The sequence below is a fragment of the Chaetodon trifascialis genome, chromosome 16 (assembly GCF_039877785.1).
Source record: "Chaetodon trifascialis isolate fChaTrf1 chromosome 16, fChaTrf1.hap1, whole genome shotgun sequence".
NCBI lineage: Eukaryota > Metazoa > Chordata > Actinopteri > Chaetodontiformes > Chaetodontidae > Chaetodon > Chaetodon trifascialis.
The window spans coordinates 10403613-10421551 of NC_092071.1; the positions used below are offsets into that span (position 1 = coordinate 10403613).

The window sequence follows — 17939 nt, forward strand, 5'->3', positions numbered from 1 at the left end:
GAGCAGCTTTAGGATTGGTCTCTATGACATCATCATCACAGTCTGTCCTGTCTGTATATAATCATAATAAAAATAAGGTACATAACTCATATTTATGGTGTGTTTTCCCTTTAATTCAAAGAGCGACAGATATGCACATTGCGCGCCTCCACTCACCTCAACGTGCGCGCGACCGATATCCAATCGCGACCGTTAGCTGGGGCCGGGCGAATGCGGTGGTACCAAAGAGGAGAAAAATCTGACCGACCGTGCCGGTGATGTGAAAAGTCACAATACCACACCAAAACCGGGCTTTCCCATCGCATGCTGAGACCAGTGAAGGAGATATGAGATTGACCTTTTGTCAGATGGTAAGTTAGTAGTTTTTACACGCGTATATGTTTTTGTTTTGGCACTTAGAAAGACTTGTTATTTTTTGACGACGAATTGCCTGCAGTGTCTGCGCTTTCCCGTTCTCGTCTCAAAATGGCGGAGAGGCCGAAAGCTAAGCTAAGTGGCAAAGTTGGCATTCACAAGCGCATCGATTTAGAGACTGACCATTAAAATAATCCAACAGCGATAGCATTCAGCTATGTCGAACGCGATTGCAGTCTTCAAACATGTTAAGTGCTTCTCGGTCAATGCGTGATCTGTACCGACTTGACACACTTGTTGTGAAACCTTGTTAGCTAGCTGAGCATTTGGCTAACGCTAGCTGCGTCTATTTATGGAAGTTCTGCGGGGATGAGCTAACGTGGTACGTTAGCCGGCTAAGCTAACTTAGTGCTGTCAGCTTGCTGCCGTATTTCCGACAGCTGGATGAAAATAATTCCGATGGTGTTGGACAATACGCAAATCCAATGCTAAATTTGAAACATTGACAGTATTTGTTATGGAAACATTATAATTTGCGTGGGTAATAGTTAAACAGTTAAAACAGTGTTGTCTTGTATTATCAGCTAACGTTAATAGCCTTACAATCACACTTGGGCTACATATTCTATTCACTTACACATTTGAACGGGAAACTGTTATTTTATTTTCAACACGTGACTATGTTGCTTAGCTTCATGTCAACGCAGACCAACGCCCTTTGTGTGCTTTGCTATGGTGAGTGTAGGGTAATGGGAATCGAGCCTGCTCAAACTGACAGCTCCAGTTAACGTCTACGTTATCGTGCTAAGCTAATGTTAGCTGGAAAGGGCGTTGCTGAGCCATTGCTGCAACTTTGCCCTTGTGGCCATCGAAGCTTGGAAAGACGTCACCAAAGCAAGATTTTAAACTCAGACCTGTTTATCCTAAAAGAAAGCAGTCTCATGCTGATTTGGGTTGTTTTCATGCATACTGCAAGCTCCCTCAAGGTAATCTATCAACGTTTGAGGAATGACAATTAACGCTGGGGTGGAGACTCAAAAAGGATCAGTACGAAATACTTACATTAAACTGTGCCATACTGATTTCTGTTGAGATCTACCAAACTGACTCATGAGCGTAATTTTACCACCTTATTGCCATGTATAATCTGAAGGCCCATGCCTGTAGAATAGGTTATGAACCTTAATATGTGCTCAATTTTTCAAGGTACTCCAGCATGTCAAGCTGTTACCTAATACATGTTTTTAAAATACAATAAGATGCTGTTGTTGAAAGTGCAGTGAAGGTTTTAACAATATTTATATTAGCTATATTTATACCAACATCCCTTGCTATTCCTTTTCTCCTTTGTTTGAGAAGAACTGCACTTGCTAAAGTACAATACTTCGAAATTAAGTGGAAAAGCAAAGATGTATTGGTGTCATGTTTTAATATTCTGTCACAGCTGTTTGAAATTCTGTCACTGTCTTGTCACATTTAAATCTTGACTGTTGGCATTGCTGACATGTGCAGCATGTTTAGATAAAGGTTGAGTAAGTTTTGAACTCAGTGATTTTATTGTGACAGACTCATTTAACCGTAAAGCCTGAGAGACATTGATTAAGAAAATGTAATGAAGTAGTGTAGGCTGCCAGTTAAAGGGAGGAAAAGATTTGCCTTCATGCTTTGATTTGTAATCAAACATTGCCTTGTGGTTCAGTTTGTGCCAGCAGGGACTTGTTTGGCCTGAAGGTCACCCATAAGGAGGGGCATTGTACAGCAGCTTGACACAAACAGAGCATGATGACTGAAAACTTGATATGCAGCCCAAATTAATGCCTGTGGCTGGTTTCGTTGCCTCTTGTTTTGTTATGTTTACAATGATCGTCTCCTCAGTGCTTCTTTTTTGTAATAAATCACCCCTGCATTGGAGAATAACATTAAATTTCAAGAAAACAATTTAGCATGGGAGAAATTTTCTTTAATTTTTGCTGTTGTTTTATTCATTCAGCCAATTTTGAATGCAGACTTGATGATTCATTTATTTAAGTGAGTCAGGAGACTCAGGACATTATACCCTCTGGTTCTACCTGTAATCATTATGTAAGAGTGGTATCCCCACCCATGGGCTGAAACTAGGATTTAAATTAGCAGTGTCTATTAAAGTAAATAATTGATATGTTCTTAAAACATGTAAGCGCCACCGCCCAGAGAACAATTATTTTATCAGTTGATTATTTCACTAATACCATTAATTAATCATGTAAGTAATGAAAATCACTCTCTGGTTTGAGCTTCTCAAGTGGAAGGATTTGGTGCTTTTTATTTGGTATTGTGAATTGAATATGTTTGGGTTTACGGCTATAGATAGTCAAAATTTCTTATAATTTATAAGGATCATTACATTTACAAATTAATTTTTACATTGTTTTAGGGAATGTTGCATTCATAGCAGGATTGATAACTGCATTTGGAGAAAACAGGAAAGGTCTGTTTCACATCACAGCTGTATCTGCTGTTTGTTTAACTAAACATGACTGTGTTGAAGACATTTTCAGTGCTCTGAGAAAGACAGATGAGACATAATTGACGTCACAGGCTGGTATTGTAGCCTAATGGGAGCTTAGTCATGTCATCTGTTCACCTTTTTACATTTCACAGCTTAAACCAAGACAATATGGTATGGTCACATTTTGTAGTTGTTGAGAGAGAGTGAGATGGGCATGTACATTCTTATATCTGTATTGTGATTGAGAGTGGATGCAGAGATGGGAGCCTGCTCCACCTCTTAGTGACATCTCCGTATTCTTCAGTGGCAAATAAATTAAATGTGGTTGCCATGCTACTTATGTTCTTACTGTCCTCCGCATTGTCACATATTGCAGTAGGAATGTTTCTTTATCTAAAATGCATTATTATGACTTGATTGTGAGTTTTTAAAGTAGAGTTTTTGTATTGCTGTTTATACTAGGGATGTCCTGATCCAGTTTTTTGGCTGTGATACAGATCTGAGTCCTTTTTGATATTGGGTATTTGCAGATGATATGTCTGATATGATTCTGTATGTCTGGCACACTGAAATGAGAGCTGTAGCTTTTCACAAGCCTCTTGATTCAAATTTCAAAATGGTTATCTTGATAAATTATTTATTTGGTATGAATGAAAATTTAACGGGGATTATGAAAATAGCCTTGAAATTGGTTTGAAGTGATTGGCTACGAAGAAGACGTATCACTGTTGTAGTTACTTAAGTGATTTTCTTTTTCTGTCATAAACAATCTTTTGCACAGTACAGACACTGGCTTGCAGAGAACACGCTAACAGACAAGTTTTATTGGGCCTGTTATCAAGTTACTCACAGAATTAATGCAGTGAAAGTGAAGGCGACAGTCAGTGATCTCTGCACCTGTTACTTCGACGGCAGCAGAAACTCAGCAGAGGATGAGTGGAAAGAGAAGGAAGCAAAAACAAACCTGTAATTTTAGATTTCATTTTGTAGATAAAATATTCAGTTTCTTTCCGGGGGGGTGGCGGGTCCCATTGGCAATGATAGTGGAAACACTGGAATCATCAAGTTGTAGGTAGGGCTGGGCAACATGATTGAATGTATCATGTAAAATGATTAAATTGATTACTAATACAATTAAATGTTGAATGAATTTCACTTGATTAAACATTTTGCATATATAAAACAAAAACCTTTATCTAAGTTTCTCTAGTGAAGTCCTAAGCCAAAATATGTATCTATTTCTCTCTAGGAAATGACCACAGGTAGTGTCCACAAATGAACAGATGCAATATTGCTTATGTGAGCAAATTCATTCAAAGTGGTCATTGAGCAGAAGTAGAAGTGAGCTGAGTGGTCAGATAGTCACACTGGTTGTAAACAAACCTCTCTGCATTACTTCCTTTTGATAAGCCTGATACATAAACAGGACCTTGAACCCTTCTTGATTTATGGCTCACACCATGCTCCCTTTGTGTCGCACTAAGCCGAGATAACTGTAGATTTGCCTTTCAGTTTTACTGGATGGCTCTTTAGAATTCTTTTTACTGACTGAAACTAAGCCTCATAGTGTCACTTGTTTATTTTGCATACCCTTTTCTCTGTGTGTTGCCTTGAAACATTTCTCTCAAACTCAGTTGCTCATGAAGCTTAGGAGTCTCAGGCAGGTGCATTGTCTACCGAGATTGTCTTAGTTACGTAATAGTTTAGAGGTTGGTGTCTTTGGTCAAACGGCTATATTTGAACCCCGTACAGAGTGCTGCTCAGCTAGAATCACTATCTCTGTCCTGTCAGCTCAGAGCACTCGTCGTGTTTGCAGTTCTTTCTAGGACACTTCTGGTACGTCCCTGGCCAAATGTTTTGTTGTCCTCTACGACTGCAATGATTTTCATTGAAAGGAAATGCTACAGAGCTCATCTGTAAAGTAGAAATATATGCTGAATTACTCATCTGAATGTTATGAGTGTCATTCAAGAATTTATTTTCTGGACATAGTCTTTTTTGTGTTTAGAAGCAGCAACTGGCAACGGATGGTGGAATAGGCAAGAATGATGCACCAAACAGAAATACAGGCAAGGGCTCGCTATTAAGGTCCTCTCCTTGTGTCTGGGGTTAATCCTGTTAGCTGCCATCCAGTCCTTTCTTTACTCTGCACTGTCAGCTTTATGGAGGTCTCTATCACTTAGAAACACACACACGCATACACACAGTCTCGACTTTGTCTCGTCTAGCTGCTAAGCAGCTTCGTGCTATTGTGGCCCCAGGTGCCAGCAGTGTTGAAGCTCAGGAAGTGAACGTTCTTATTAGCTTCATAATCCTTGAGAGGTGTGTTTTGAGCCATCAGCGTGTCCTGTTGTGCTCTTGTGTTGGGATGGTCTCATTGTCCCAGAACAATAATCAAGAAACAATGTTTTCAAACTCCTACAGATTATTGATGAGATAATTGGTGCAAAGTCATGCAGGTACAAATAGCAGAATCAGCTGCTACCTTTATCGCTCAATTATGCAGCATCCAGAGTTTCAAATCAAGTGTGCACAAGGTAGAAAGTTGCTAGTTCACTCTTTAGTTTTACAATAAAAATGTTTTCCCTAACCCTAACCCGTACATTTGGAAATTGATGTTATATTATTTCCAAATATACTGAGTGTGTGGCTGCAGTGAAAGGTCTGAAGATGCATGCACCAGTGCATCAATGAATGAACAGGAGGATGACAAAGAGCCCATAAGAAGGCTTTTTTCCTGCTTCCCAGTATTGTTGAATTAAATGTTGTGCTTCCTTCTGTTGCCTCTTTACTTCATTCACCAAAACCTTGTTAAAACCTAAACTGTACTGTAAGTCTTTGCATCACTTCTTGCATGAGTGTATTTCGATGAATGAGAGAATATAAGAAAACACGATAATTAAGAAGCATGAAATTTGTCAACTTTTTGTCTTTTCCATAACTTGTCTTGGTACCTAGCTGTGCAGGTAACTCACTTCTCTCCCTTTCTCTCTCTCTCTCTCTTCATAAGGTGATGGGCACGCCTGATCAGTGAGTGAACTTTGGACTGGTACATACTGGTGGAGCCTGGTCCCAGCAGTTGATTGACAGCTCTCTAGTTCACCTCCCCCTGCGTGGCACTCTTTTCGCCACCTCCGATTCTCTGAAGGAAGAACATCACTGAGGGATTAAACACCTCCCCACCACACACTTCCCAGCCAGACTCCCCCAGCACATCACCTCACCCTCACCTCCCCAAGAGGGAGAGAACAGCAGCCACCATGGTGCTGTCACAGAGACAAAGAGATGAACTGTGAGTGCCTGAATGTAGATATATGGATGTGCACACTCATATATGCAAACAAGAATGGATATGTAGATGAACACATTTATTGCTTATGAAGAGGATATCTTTCCTTTAAGTGTGCATACATGTAGGCTTTTTAGCAATCCCTCAAAGTTTGATCACATGGCGCAGATATACATCATGTTTTCCTCTCTTGATAGAAAGCTGTTTGAGCTAAGTCATCCAGAAGAGGTCAATGTAGATGTTGTGAGAAAGTGCATTTGCAAGAATGTGAAATCATTGAGGATTTGTGAAGAGATGTGAGCTTCAAGGTGCTTCACTTGATAGGTCCTTAGTGAATATTTCATAACCCACATGACAGGAGCAAAGAAGTGAGGGGGTTGGGGAAGGAGGAGGAACTTCCGATGGCTGGTTAACATTAGCAGCACTGTGCGGTGACATCTGCCTGGCTGACTATACAGTATGCACCCCAGTCCAGACAGCACAAAAGAGCAGATATCTTCATGGTGTAACCCTCTCAGTCAAGAAAATCTGGACTGTTTATGTTCTGGTGTGTTTAAAATAGGATTTGATTGCAAATATTTAGTGGAAATCCTCCCACCAGTGATTGTCTAATCTTCAAAGTCTATAACAGACAGTTGAATCAGGGTTACAATTACCAGCCGTTCAAAGTAGCCCTGAAGCTGCAGCCTAAATTTAGCACCATTACTCATGAAATATTCACCCTTCTTCTCATAAAAAAGCTGTTCCACTCATTTATATAACTCTGTGTGTATGTCTGTGTGCGTTTGTGTGGAAGTCTATATGTGTGTTTAAGGTTGTGTTTCCTTGTGTTTGTGGTTGTCCCATCCCTGTGTTGTATGTATTCGCTCTTTGTGGCGAATCTGTGGTTTCCATAGCAGCAAAAACATAGTTTCCCAGTGATTCGGTCCTTATGTTTTGTTTTCTTCACTGAAGGATTGTAATTTCTTATGGCACATGTTCAGATTTGCTGACATTTAAGGTGGAACTGTGAAACTTGAATCCCATTGCTCCCATCTATTAGACAGGGTGTGTTCTCCACTCTTTTAAGGAGGAACCAGCATGTCTCTTAAGGTGGATATTTAATGAATAAGAACCTCACTTAGACTTTGTTGACATGTAATTCATTTCGCACAATTTTCGGCTTAGTTGAATGAATCCTGGCTGCATAAGTTTGGCAGTGGGTATGCTAGCATCTGTCACAATCTAATCTGACAACATCTGAAACCTTTTAAAAATCAACTTTATTCCACTTTCTCAGAAACCGGGCTATAGCGGACTATCTCCGTTCCAATGGATATGAGGAGGCCTATTCCACCTTCAAGAAAGAGGCAGAGTTAGATATGGTAAGGCAAGACAGGTGCATACAAACCTCAGAATAAATGACCAAAACAATATTCATGCTTACTAAGAGGAATGTGGATCCCTTTGTCAGTGTATGCCTTTTCTCCATCCATAGAATGAAGAGGTAGATAAAAAGTATGCAGGGCTTTTGGAAAAGAAATGGACCTCAGTCATCAGATTACAGAAGAAGGTAAGGAACATTTGTGTGCTGACTGATAATCTCTTTTAAATTTCCCTCTGGCAAATCTTGTGCGAGTGCGGTCTAGTTGTCATGACGTGGACAGTGCAACGTGTAATGTAGTGCTCATTGCTTTCTGCCAGGCCCCCTTACCTGTCTGAAAAAATGTAAACACAAAAACATAAGCTTTTTACTACCTGATGCATGATGATATATATTTCTTGCTTTTCTAAATCAAGTAATTAAATATTATTTCGATAAGCTTTTGCTGATCACTGAGTCTTCTGACGCCTCTGCCTTGACTCGCCACTCTGCCTCAGGTGATGGAGTTGGAGTCGAAGTTGAACGAGGCGAAGGAGGAGATGACACACGGAGGATCTGTAGGTCAGAAGAGAGACCCCAAGGAGTGGATCCCCCGTCCCCCAGAGAGATACGCCCTGAGCGGGCACCGTGCTCCGGTCACGCGTGTCATATTCCACCCTGTCTTCTCTGTCATGGTCACAGCCTCTGAGGATGCTACCATCAAGGTGTGTGTGTGTGTGTGTGTGTGTGTGTGTGTGTGTGTGTGTGTGTGTGTGTTTACACACTGAACTGCCAGTTTATTAGATACAGCTAGCTACACCTGATGCAGTCCAATGCCACAGCCCTGACATAAATCTTCACTTAATTTATCTTCATTTTTTTGTTGAGACTGTTGACCTGCTGTATGTTTGTGGGAGAACACCAAATATCAGAAACACCATTTAATCTGATGCAATGCAATCCACGTCACTATAGCCTCCACAATGCTAATGGAGTTAAATCAATACTTTTCTGACAGAGTTTCAAGAAACACTGGGGGTTATTGTGTGTGCATTAGGTTGTATTACCTCTATCTTGGTGTGCCTGCATTGCAACTGGCAGCAATGTACAAATGTATCATAGTACACTGGCAGAAACAGTTTTGATATATTGCATAATAGTATATCAATACAATTTGCTCAAGTACTTAAAATTTTGAAAAAGTGTTTTTTACTAGTTGAAAAAAACTGATGGGTCCACCCAATCTAGGATCTACTATAATAGGAGGTCCCATGTGTGCTGTCTTGAACTGTCAAGACTCTTGCATTTCTAATGTTTGCATTATTTATTTTAAAGGGACAGTTGGACAGCTCAAACATATATGCCACCATACACCGTAGTGTAATGTTGTTTCTAAAGTGAGCACTGCTTTGAAAATGTGTCTCCAGCAGGATCATTAAAACACAGTGATGGCTGCATGCAGCTGCATTCATAAGCAAAATCAGCGAGTGTTGCAGTACACCACAATGTAGCCTCTGCAGCTCTGACCCTTCAGATCAAAGCTGTACTGCAGATCTGAGCCTGTTCTCCCTTTTTATCCTCAGTGCTTTTGCTTCAACACACTCCCCCCTCTCTGCCTCCTCCCTCCCTCCCTGCTTTCCTTCCTTCCTCACTCGTTTTTCTGCTTTGTCACTGCTCATCTATGTGGAGACGGGCTGATGCTCATGTTGTCAGCGGCAACACTCCCAGAGCAGAGCACCTTGGGAAATGTGCAAACCTGTTTATCGTACATCAGCTTTTTTTTCTTTTCAGCCTTTTTTTATTAATTAAACAGTCTCAGCAGATTATTAAATGAATATAACTTGATTTTTGCTATGAGGATATCCTCTACAATTTAAAGTGTGTTTTAAGTTTAACCACAGGTCTCACAACTTCAGCATTCAAAGTATCATTTAATGTCAAAACACATCTATTCCAATCTAATGTGTCAGAAAACACATTGGTCATCTGATTTTACAGCCCGAAAAACTTGATCAATCACTAACCTCCTGTTCCTCGACATCAGTTATGCCGATATATCCATTTTTGCTGTTAAGGCTCTCGTAGACACAGTGCAATAATGGCACCACTATGCTCTGAGACCCATTATTTCCTATGGCTTGTGCGGCACCACAAAAGCTTTTCACTGCATCGGCCAAAGCACCACGCACAGCCCAGTGCGCACCACTGATGATGAACCCGGTGCTGAACACAGCTCAAATTGTGTTGTATCTGAAAGAGCCTTTAGGATGCTCGACGTACTTGGAATTGACCAATGTCAGCTGTTTCATACTTCTCTTTGATAGTGAGGGAAGGTAGACAGGTCTGTTAGATAACTGGGATGGGTGAGACTGAAACGCCTCGCAGATTGACTTTGACTGTTCCTGTCTGATTTTAGGTGTGGGACTATGAGGCAGGAGACTTTGAGCGAACCCTGAAGGGCCACACAGACTCTGTGCAGGACATCTCCTTTGACCAGACGGGAAAGCTGCTGGCTTCATGTTCAGCTGACATGAGCATCAAACTCTGGGACTTTCAGGGGTTTGAGTGCATCCGAACAATGCATGGTAAGAGAGCCTTACAGAAATAACAATGGTGACACTACAGGAGCACGTGTGAAAGTTTGTGTCTAATACACAAACACAGAAATATGACTAATGCTTTACAGTATAATTGAAAGTTATGAGCAAATACTCTATGGATTAAGATGAATGTAGACCAGTTGCAGAATTAAACTCTTGACTGTCGTCTAGGCCACGATCACAATGTGTCGTCTGTAGCCATCATGCCAAATGGTGACCACATAGTGTCTGCCTCCAGAGACAAGACCATCAAGATGTGGGAGGTGGCCACTGGGTAAGTGAGGGGGACCCTCATTTCAACTCTCACTGCCATGAGCTCTCATTGATGTAATGCTCTTTTAACTTAACAATATTTCCATCTACAGGTACTGTGTGAAGACATTTACAGGCCATAGGGAGTGGGTGAGGATGGTGCGTCCCAACCAGGATGGCTCGCTGATCGCCAGCTGCTCCAACGACCAGACGGTGCGTGTCTGGGTGGTCGCCTCAAAAGAGTGCAAAGCCGAGTTGCGGGAGCACGAACATGTGGTAGAGTGTATCGCCTGGGCCCCTGACAGTGCTCACCCCACCATCCTGGAGGCCACAGGTTCAGAGGTACGTACAGCTGCTGCAGGATCTGACATTTACCTACAGAGGATGTTTGGTTCAGCTGCAGGATTTCCCACAATTGTTTACAGCAAAGATCAACCATGTGCACTGAAATAATGACCATGCCTCATAAGACATTAATGCTCTTTTATTAACAAAAACTCCAACATAAAACAGAAGAAGCACTATTTCAGTGAGGCCAGTGAGGCTTTTGTGAGATGGTTACCTAGCTGGTAATTGAATTTAATCAGAAGATTACGTGCCATTGGGATCTTTTGGACTTGGCTCAGCAGATTAGTGATTGATCAGGTTTTCATATCACTTATGATCACTCTGTCACAAACAGCTGGGGATGTGTCAATGACTCCCCCATCATACATGTACCTTCAGTTTGTGTCTATGTTTATTACCCACTCTGCAGCCATGCTAGTGACTCTGAGACTGTGCTGAGGCACAGCGGTGCTGTAAGTTACGTGCTAACATGCTGATGTTCAGCAAGTATAATATTTACTCTTGCCATCATAGTTTACTGTGTAAGCTAACATTTTCTAATTAGCAGTAAACACAGTACAGCCAAGGCTGGTAGAAAGGTCGTTAGCTTACAGTATTTAGTTTTGTAGTTTTGTAAGCATTGGACAAATGAAGACTCTGAACTGATGCTGCTGCCACATGAAAAATCAATGAATTCATCCCTTTGATATTGCCTTCCTTAGAGCCATGCCTCCAGCATGGCTGAAAATTGCCACATCATACCTAAGTTGGCATCTTTTTTAATGACAGACTGCATTGTTGTCTTTCATGTAGCCAGTCACTGTTCTTACATCTTCCATGTATCTCTGTTTTGTAGAGCAAGAAGAGCGGAAAACCTGGCCCCTTCCTTCTCTCTGGATCCAGAGATAAAACAATTAAGATGTGGGACGTCAGCATTGGCATCTGCCTCATGACTCTGGTGAGTAATGGTTCAGATGACTGTCTTTAAGTTACTGCTTATTACTGAGGGGAGTGGTGGGTAATATGTCGTGTTTCCTCAGGTGGGACATGACAACTGGGTGCGTGGGATATTGGTTCATCCTGGAGGAAGATTCATAGTGAGCTGTGCTGATGACAAAACCCTTAGGATCTGGGACTACAAGAACAAACGGTGCATGAAGACCCTGTGTGCCCATGAACACTTTGTTACCTCTCTGGGTAAGACACAGTTAATAATGGAATTCATTTTGCTTCTCAAACATCTAGCAGTAACAGAACTTAGACCTAAGCTGAAATGCCCACTTTTTCATTCAGATTAAACTTATTTCAGCCTTCTGGTGAACCTCTTTCATTTATTGATCTTATCTTTAATGTAGCATACCTGAACAAATGTCTACCTCTCTTGCAGATTTCCACAAGACTGCTCCCTACGTGGTGACAGGCAGTGTCGATCAGACAGTCAAAGTCTGGGAGTGCCGCTGAGACTGCCTCCATCTCTCACCCTGTCCTGCTCCCCCTTCCCACCTCCGAAAGCAGCCCTAAAGCCCCACCCTACCCCAGCCCTCTTCTGCACCTCAGCCCTCTTCCTTCTGTCCTGACACCCAGCCCAGCCCAGCCCCTCACCTCTCGCACTCCAAACCATAGTTGACCATGGCGCTTTACCTTCTCCCCGTCCCCTCTCCTCGCTCTCCTCTCCTTCCCTCTTCCCCTACATCGGTCCAGCCCTATTAAGATGACTATTGTCCTTTTATGTAAATTATTCTGGATGTAGGGTACGCTTAATAAATGTCACGCAATCTCTGACACATAAACACACTCAAAAGATAAGAAGTATTCCTTGCATGGTGAATCAAACAAAAAAATTGTATACTGTTAAATTTGCCGAATTTGCATACTGTTGTCATGACTTCCTGTCGGTTCAAAGGGTAAATATCCTTGTGTGCTGGCGCAGGTGGATTTCGGTTAACTGACTGACTGACTGCCCCCCTCCCCTTGTTGAAGGGGTTTGGGTTTTGTTTTGTTCGACTCCATGCCTCCATTGTTGTGGTCTGTCACTGCGTGGATGGTGATAGAGAAGGTGCGAGGAAAGTGAGCATAAAGGAAAGAGAATGAGTGGAAGCTGTCCAGGGCAAGACGCGAACACGTTGAAGAAAAAAAAATAAAGCAGGATGCAGCTCCCTAGTTGAATCACATGAGGTTCTGTGGGCGAGTGCACGTGTACATGTGTGTATACATTGTATGAGTGTGTGTGTGTGTTTGTATATTATGACAGGAGAATCTCTCCGCCGTCTCTGCTTTGATGGTCAGAGGCGAGAGAGGAGGCAAAGCTTCTCGCCCACTGTGTTCATTCATACTACTTCATCTCTTTTAACAAACTCGCTTTCTAGTAGACACTCACAGGACCTTAATGATCCCTAAGCTGCTGAGAGCACAGTCAGGCACACGCCCCATAGCAAGTGTGTTTTACAGAGGAAAAAGTCTGCTCACCTTTTATGAGATTTGTGTGTGTGTGTATGTCGGCCCAGAGAATCGCCCAGTGCCCTCTTGCTCGCTATCTCTGCCTTGTTAACCCATTGAGGGCTCCCTCGCGCGGGATTTTCATTCTGCTTTCTGTGGTCTCACTGCTCTCTTTACACACACATACACATACACTCACAAACGCACATACACGCACAGTAAAAGTTGTGTATCAGTATATCTGGATGTCATTGTTTGCAACATAATGAAATAAAATTCTGTAAATATAAGTTATCTATTTGTGTTCTTTCTTTTTGAAGAGGAGGTGAAATGAGATGAAGGGGATAAATCTCTGGGAGTCGGACAAGATTTACCGCTGCCAGGTTTCATAGTGAGGTCAGATACTGCAGCATACCTTCCAGCTCATGCACCCGTGCTTGCAAGGTGGTACAGCAATCAAGCCAGCTGTGTTGTGCTGTACTTCCTGTGTCTCCAAATACCCATACTTTGAAGCAGGCTGGTATAATAGAAGTTTGCCTAAGTGTTACCCTTATATGGTGAGCCTGGCACTCAGACCATGTCATTATATTTTACTAATGCAAGTTGTTTTTTCTTTCCAAACTTGCTGTTGGAAAGTGCAGTTTGGTTCAGTCAGGTAAATATTAGTTTGTGACACGGAGACCAATGACAGTGTGCGGCCCAGAAAGTTAAATGTTCATTTTAATCCAAACTTTGGGTCTGATAACTTAAATCGCCAGAGTAAAGCATTCAGAAAGAAAGAAATGGGTCACCAGACAAAAACTGGGAAATGACTGCTCTAGACAGCAAATATTATTTATGTATAACTATCTGGCTGTGGTGCACAGATGTCAGTCTGCTGCTCCACCGTGGCCTCTAAGCATCTTTAGCCAACTTCCATCTGAGCACACGCTGACTGTAAATGTTACTGAAGCAGGTAGAGGAGAAACTGATCGGTCCTGACCTAGTAGTAGTTTTTTTTTTTTTTTTTAACAATAGATGAGTTGGGAGATGGCGAGGAGGGTGTAAGACTTATCACAGACAGTTTAATAACTTTTGACGTTTATTCCTCAGGTACAGCACAGCTACTTACACTGTGAGCTCAGACTGGAGAGGCATCAGACATCAGGAGGCAGCAGGGACAGTTCAGGCCCCCTTATCAATTATGTACGGTACCCCAGCCTACTTCTGTGCCACACACACACACACACACACACACACACACACACACCTGCTCACTCACCCACACAGCAGCAATTACTTTTTCTCTGCGCTCTGCGGTATCCTGGCAACAGTTGCCAGGATGGCAAGTGTGCACGCGCCACACCTCGCTCTGTCCTGCAGGTCTGTGAGGGTGGAGGAGCGGGAAACAAGCGGCGCGGTGAAGTAAAACATAAAATGCAGGTTCCAAAAAGGAAAGCTATTACAGCGTAGGGGTCGTGTAGTAACGTTGCATTGACATTGGGAACGCAGCATGATGGACTGACTCTGGTGAGGTACACCTGTGTACCTCACCAGAGTCAGTCTCTGTGTACAGAGAAGTGAGAAGTGGCTTCATGGGACTTAATGAAAGGATAATAAACCTGTCTCAGTCTGAAACTCCTGATTCTCAACAGAGGCACTGGAGTAGAAACATTGGCCTACATCCCCTCGCCACCACTCTCTCATGCCTTGCACACACTTTCCCCTCATGCAAGTTAAGGCATCAAAACAGGGAAGAAGAAGCTCACTTTCTCATTTATTTTGCTTCTAGGTCACCCATTTCTCTCCCCCTGACAAAACTGATACAGATTTATGGCAAGGAGAGGAGTGAAAAGGTAGCTGCAGAGGAGGTCTCAGGCAGCATCGATACAGATAAGCTGGCATGATTCTCAAGTGTTGAGAGGTTTCAAGGTCAGTGGATACACCAGACCTGTCTATGTCAGATGCAGCAGTATTGATTCTCTTAGAGAGGGTTGAAAAATTCTATACAGCAGGTTGGCTTTTCTTAATGAACACATTCAGGCAGATACGAGTAGTTTCAACTGCAGGCAGCTGCAGGTTCTGTATTAGTATATAGGTTTGTGTGTCATCCCAGTATACCTTACGTGAGTCCCACTGTAGTTTATGTGACCAGCGTTCTAATCCCCACAAAGCCTGGGAAGGACGCTGGGGAGGTTTGGAGCAGCTGTGGACAAGGTACGTTACAGGATGTGGCGCTCTCTAGTGGTAGCACGCATGGAGAGGTTCAATGTCCCTATAAGGAGAAAAAAAAACCTGCCTCCCTGCACTGTGTAGTGAGCAGTGGTCACATGGATGTCATGGAAAAAATAATAAGCCTGAACATCTTGCAGAGGCAGCAGAGGAGAAGTTTGTTTTTGCATTTATTGTGTCTTCACAACGACAGATCAAAGAAAACTTGAGGGAAAATGGACATTTTTGTTCAGCTCAGTCATGTTTTCCAAGTGTAGGACTGGAGTTGTAATTAGAGTTGTGCTCAGGGTAGGAATAAGCATTTTGTCTGACGTAAGGTTCAGAATGAACAGCAAGCGTTCAACACCGAAATGAATCTAAGATCTGATAATGTGTAGATATCCGAGAAGTGTACATTTTCAACTTTCTGACCAAAGAAATAGGCCTATAGACAGTACATTGCCATTCTCTAAGATGCTTTACATTAAATTAAAATTGGAATTCTTTGGTGGGAGTAATTTAATTTTAATGTTTGGGATATGGATACGGTTAGGCATTCTTCTTTTTGCACATTTGTCGTATACAATGCAAGAAACGAATCCACGAGGATCACCATTACCAAAACTTATGCATCAACTAAATCGTGACGCTTGTGCAAATTGAATTTAGTTAGGGGATATAAACTTTTCGCATTTGTGGCTCCCCCTGGTGGTATAATCTCCCAATATGCTCAGACCTAGCATCTCCACATGTGCACTGAGTTTGGTTACTTTTGCTGAAGGTTTTATATTTATTTTGTCCCCACGTGTGTGTGGCTCCACACACTCATTGCTACTCTGGTCTCTGTTTAAAATCTCCAGTATTATATTGCTTCCTCTTTGTCTCTGCTCTTTATATCCACTAGTGATGCAGCACTTCTAACTGGGTCAGCCCGTCCCTGCCTCACATCCCTCCCACCCTCCTTGTCTCTCCGCAAGCCACCTCCTCCTCCGCCTCCCCTTTTTCCTCTGTATATGCATGCCTATAGAGGTTTTTTTTAATGCAGCTCATGTGCTTACCATGTGCAGCGGCTCTCTCCTCCCTGATTTCTCCCTTGTCTTCCTTTTCTGCCTGATTCATTTTCTGTCACACATCCTCTCGTGGTATCTCATCCTGCTGCAAAATGACCCCCACCCCCTCACACACACTCTCGCACACACACACAGTCACTTGCATTTGTGTCTTATCATCCTGAGTTTTAGTTGTTCAGATAGTAATGGTGTTAGTAGGTTTGTGTGCACAGGCAGGACTTCTGGCGTGGCGAAAGCAGCTCTTATGTACATCTGAGCTGCTGTTTTGATTGGCTGAGACCGTCAGATCACCCTGTGATGCGGTGGAGGATATATGTGACCGAGCAGTGCCCAATCAAAGACTGTTACTATGCAGCCGTGCATACACTACATACATCTGTATACAGTATATAGACAAACAGACTATTGTGACATAAACCATTAATAACACTAAGATAAGATTTATTTCACCCCTGAGGCAGATATGTTACATCAGCCACCTTCCCTTTTTTGCCACATGTTACATATCATCACATAACAACATGTAACACAGCATTCACAGTATACAATACACAAGATCCAACATAAGAAGAACACCATACCAGATGGAAATAATGAGTAGCTGCAGATGAAGAGGAAATCCTTGTGATGCAGTACATCACAAGGATTTTTTTTGAGAGTGTGAGACAGAAATGGTGGGTGTGAGATGAAAAATCTGGAAAAGAGAGGCAGTAAACTGGCAAGAAGGGAAGTGAAATAGAAATTCTGAAGACATTCAAACAACGATTACAACACAGCATGAATACTATAGCATGCCATTATATTTTGTTTTTAAGTTAACAAATTGATTAGACTTACAGTATCTGTAAGATCTTTTGGTTACCACTTAATAAATTGTTTTTTCTCTGGCAAAGCAAATGTGACAATTAATGGATTGTCATGGACATTGGATTTTTTTTGGGGAGAAACATAAACGTATCTACTTTTGTTTTGTGAATTACAGTTGCCTTATATCACATAACTGTTCATCTAAATGTTAATCTCAATATAACACACACTAACAGGGATTTCAGAACACAATTTAATAAAATAACTTTCTTTTTTGGTCAGTTGCTTCTCCTCAGTATTCACCCACATGCGCTATCTTGTAACCCCGCCCCTCGTCTTTTGATTGACAGCTCTGATCCCGAGACAGCAGGGTGGCCAGTCACGCTCTCGCCATGCAAATGAGCCGCGCTCGGGCCGGGCGGGTGCCCATGTGGACCAGCACCATGCCTTGTTGTTCTGCGCGCTGATTGGCTCGCTGGCGCCCGATAGTTCTTCATGCGCTGCGGGCCAGCAGCAGGAAAGAAAACATGGAGGACCACAGACATAAACGGGACTTTCCTTTCTCGAATCTCACAGAGATACCTGAGTATACCGTGAGCCCGTTTCGCTCCGGGAGCTCTTAAGAAGAGGTTTTGATGACGATAAAGGCAATGGTGCGATATGGAAGGGCTAATTGTCGCCAAGACTGTCAGCGCGGAGTACGAGGGAGTGGTACGGTCTCCGGGTTTTGTTGGAGGCCGTAGTAACAGGGCGGGGCAAGGATCCGGGAGGGGCGGGCCTTAAC

General features: G+C 42.5%; 1 protein-coding gene across 2 annotated transcripts; it reads left to right on the forward strand.

The window, feature by feature from the left end:
• Positions 1 to 159: 159 nt before the first annotated feature.
• LOC139344547 (lissencephaly-1 homolog B) lies at positions 160 to 13382 on the forward strand. 2 transcript variants are annotated; one of them, XM_070982827.1, is made up of 11 exons: positions 160 to 350; positions 5853 to 6134; positions 7411 to 7495; positions 7609 to 7683; positions 7992 to 8198; positions 9890 to 10058; positions 10245 to 10347; positions 10439 to 10667; positions 11509 to 11610; positions 11693 to 11849; positions 12040 to 13382. In XM_070982827.1, exons 2-11 carry the CDS (start codon positions 6103 to 6105, stop codon positions 12111 to 12113), a joined length of 1233 nt encoding a protein of 410 aa, XP_070838928.1. In that variant the 5' UTR covers positions 160 to 350; positions 5853 to 6102; the 3' UTR covers positions 12114 to 13382. The 2 variants fall into 2 exon arrangements, with proteins under 2 accessions (XP_070838928.1, XP_070838929.1); XM_070982828.1 differs by lacking the exons at positions 11509 to 11610; positions 11693 to 11849; positions 12040 to 13382 and adding an exon at positions 11291 to 11319 and having other exon boundaries at positions 171 to 350; positions 10439 to 10764.
• Positions 13383 to 17939: the final 4557 nt, after the last annotated feature.